This window comes from Mercenaria mercenaria, chromosome 19 (assembly GCF_021730395.1).
Source record: "Mercenaria mercenaria strain notata chromosome 19, MADL_Memer_1, whole genome shotgun sequence".
Taxonomy (NCBI): Eukaryota; Metazoa; Mollusca; class Bivalvia; order Venerida; family Veneridae; genus Mercenaria; species Mercenaria mercenaria.
In genome coordinates this window covers 13695395-13698116 of record NC_069379.1, presented here as the reverse complement: position 1 = coordinate 13698116, position 2722 = coordinate 13695395, and the positions used below count along the sequence as shown (strand labels likewise).

At 31.5% G+C, this 2722-nt stretch overlaps 1 protein-coding gene across 1 annotated transcript; it reads right to left on the bottom strand.

The window, feature by feature from the left end:
* Nucleotides 1-341: 341 nt before the first annotated feature.
* On the bottom strand, nucleotides 342-2521 carry LOC128551157 (uncharacterized). The gene is made up of 2 exons (XM_053531638.1): nucleotides 2334-2521; nucleotides 342-1759 (listed from the first exon to the last, which is right to left on the bottom strand). Exon 2 carries the CDS (start codon nucleotides 1611-1613, stop codon nucleotides 447-449), a length of 1167 nt encoding a protein of 388 aa, XP_053387613.1. The 5' UTR covers nucleotides 1614-1759; nucleotides 2334-2521; the 3' UTR covers nucleotides 342-446.
* Nucleotides 2522-2722: the final 201 nt, after the last annotated feature.

Here is a 2722-nt window from a genome sequence, read left to right as displayed (position 1 = left end):
ATGCACGAGAAAAACGATCATAATTACAGATAAATTGAATGGGCGGATTAAAAGAAGTAAGGTTCATTCTAAAGTTTGAAATCTCAAGGAATTTTAATCGAACTTCAACTTCATACGTTAACTTCGCAAGAGACGTTGAAGGGGAAGGCGAAGGTTGAAATCTCAAACTCTCTATTATATTGATAATAGGAAACACCTCTTAACGTACAAGGTTATTTCTATGCCTGTCCATTATAAACCTGTACTTGTCCATTCTGAAAGTATCCGTTATAGTGAAAACTCGCATAAAGTGGGTTAATTACATGAAAATAAATCAAAACAATTCATTTTTGTCAACAACAACAACAACAACATTTATTAGCATAATCGACATATATATGCCTTTGGCTAATGAACAGTATACAGTTCTTTCAAATCATGCGTATAAATAATTTGTAATCAAGATTTCAAACCCTTAACAAATAAATTTCCTTCAAATATTTACATATATTCCATTGGACTTTTTTCTTAGCAGATGACAACAAATTGTCAAACATTTTCAGATTTGGCCACGATGTTTTTGGCAAATATTTTGAACGTAAGTTTTTATATTTAGGACAAGTCAATAACACATGATACTCAGATTCTATAACATTTAAATTACAATTTTGACATATTCTTTGATCTCTAGCTATACCACTATACCTTCCAGTTTCAATAGCTAAGCAATGTGAAGACATTCTGAAACAACTGAGTAATTTTCTTAAGTAATCATAATCAACATTTGTGAGATATGGTTCAAACATAAACAGCGTTTTAAATCTTGAATAATATTCTAGTTTTGGCATGTTTGTAATACTACCATGCCATTCCTGTATAAACTGGTCTCTTAACCGTTTTTGTAGCATTGGAAAATAGTTAATATTTGGCGCTATATGGTTCCATAAATATCCATATCCTAATTGTTCTAAAAGAGTTTTAACATATTTGGGCCAGTTTGTACATCGGGGAGAATTGACATTGTTACATTGGTCTCTAAAAATATCAGTCATGATAGAATCTGGATTATTTACAAGCTTTAACCAATATTTTAGAACTCTCTCTTTACACAGTATTGAGAGAGGATACCTTCCAAGTTCCCCCAACACTGCCATATTTGGGGTTTGCATTTTTACACCGAGTATCCTTTTACAAAATTTCATATGAATTCTATCTAAGCAACTTGTATCGTATACGCCCCATACTTCAGCACAATATAATAAAACTGGTTCAACCATACGATCAAAGAGTGTCAATTTAGTCTTAACATCAAATTTTAACCTAGAAAATAGTGAATATAGACCATTAACAGCTTTAAGTGCTTGATCAGACAGTGCCTTAATAGCTTCAGATAAAGCTCCATTACAATTAAATTTCACACCAAGATAGCAAAAAGAGTTCACAGTTTCCACTGGTGTATCATTAATGTACCATTGAAAATCAATATTCTGTTTTCTTTTTCTAAAAATACATATTTTCGTTTTATCAATATTTATCTTAAGCCCCCATTTAACAGAGTAAATATACAAGCTATCTAGCTGTGCCTGGAGACTCTTCTGGTCGGTAGTAAATAGTACCATATCGTCTGCAAACATCAACAAATAAATAGAAAGCTGTTGCAAGTCGTACTCTGTTAATGAGTTAAAATCAAGGTTTGCTGTGACGTCATTTACGAAGAGTATAAAAAGTATTGGCGAGAGTGGTTCCCCTTGTTTTAAGCCAAGCGAAACCTCGAAAAAATCTGAAACATTTGAAAAAACCTTAACACAAGCTGATACATGTTTGTATATTGACTGAAGCATTCTAACCATTTTACTACTGATACCTATTTCAAATAATTTAAACCATAGGGTATTCCTATTAACTGTATCGAACGCCTTTTCATAATCTATAAAAGCACAGTACAACGACCTATTCATAGAAATAATCTTTTGTATAATACTTTGAAGAATAAAAACACAATCAGAAGTACTTCTGTTATTTCGAAAACCAAATTGCACATCAGTAAAAGCATTTTGGTGTTCACACCATTTATTCAATCTGTTTCTTAATAACAAAGAAAAAATCTTGGCCATAGTACTTATCAGTGATATTCCTCTGTAATTAGAAGGATCAGATTTATCCCCCTTTTTATGTAGTGGGACAATTATTCCTTTTGTCCATGATATGGGATATACTCCATCATGATAAATTTTATTAAAAATTTTAACCAAATATGGTGTTATAAATTGTTTGGCATCTATAAAAAAATCTGCAACAACAAGATCACATCCTGGAGATTTATTCCTACTTAAAGAAGATATGGTTTTGCTTACTTCTTGTACGTCAAAAGGCTTATCTAAACAATCAATATCAACAGATCGATCCCTTTCGTTTATTATTTGTACATTATCTGAAATAAAACTACTTTCAACAGGTGTATTTAGAATTTTAGAAAAATGATTTCTAAATAATGAAACATCAACATCGGGATTACTTGTTTTACTTGAATTTCTATACTTGTTAATCTTTTTCCAAAACATTTTCGGTGATTTGCGACTAAGTTCAGAAATGCTGCGCTTTTCCTTTGCAAAAAAGTTGTACTTGGCATGTCAAAGGTAGATGAGAAGCATAACGATTCAATGAAAAACACACTATAACATAAAAGGCAACTTGTTCATATGCAAAGAAATCTTTTCACTCGCACATCTGGCTTTCAAAATTG

What these genes read in the sequence shown, in the direction of transcription:
- LOC128551157 (XM_053531638.1), bottom strand. Translation starts at nt 1,613, where the DNA reads ATGTTTGCAGACGATATGGTACTATTTACTACCGACCAGAAGAGTCTC.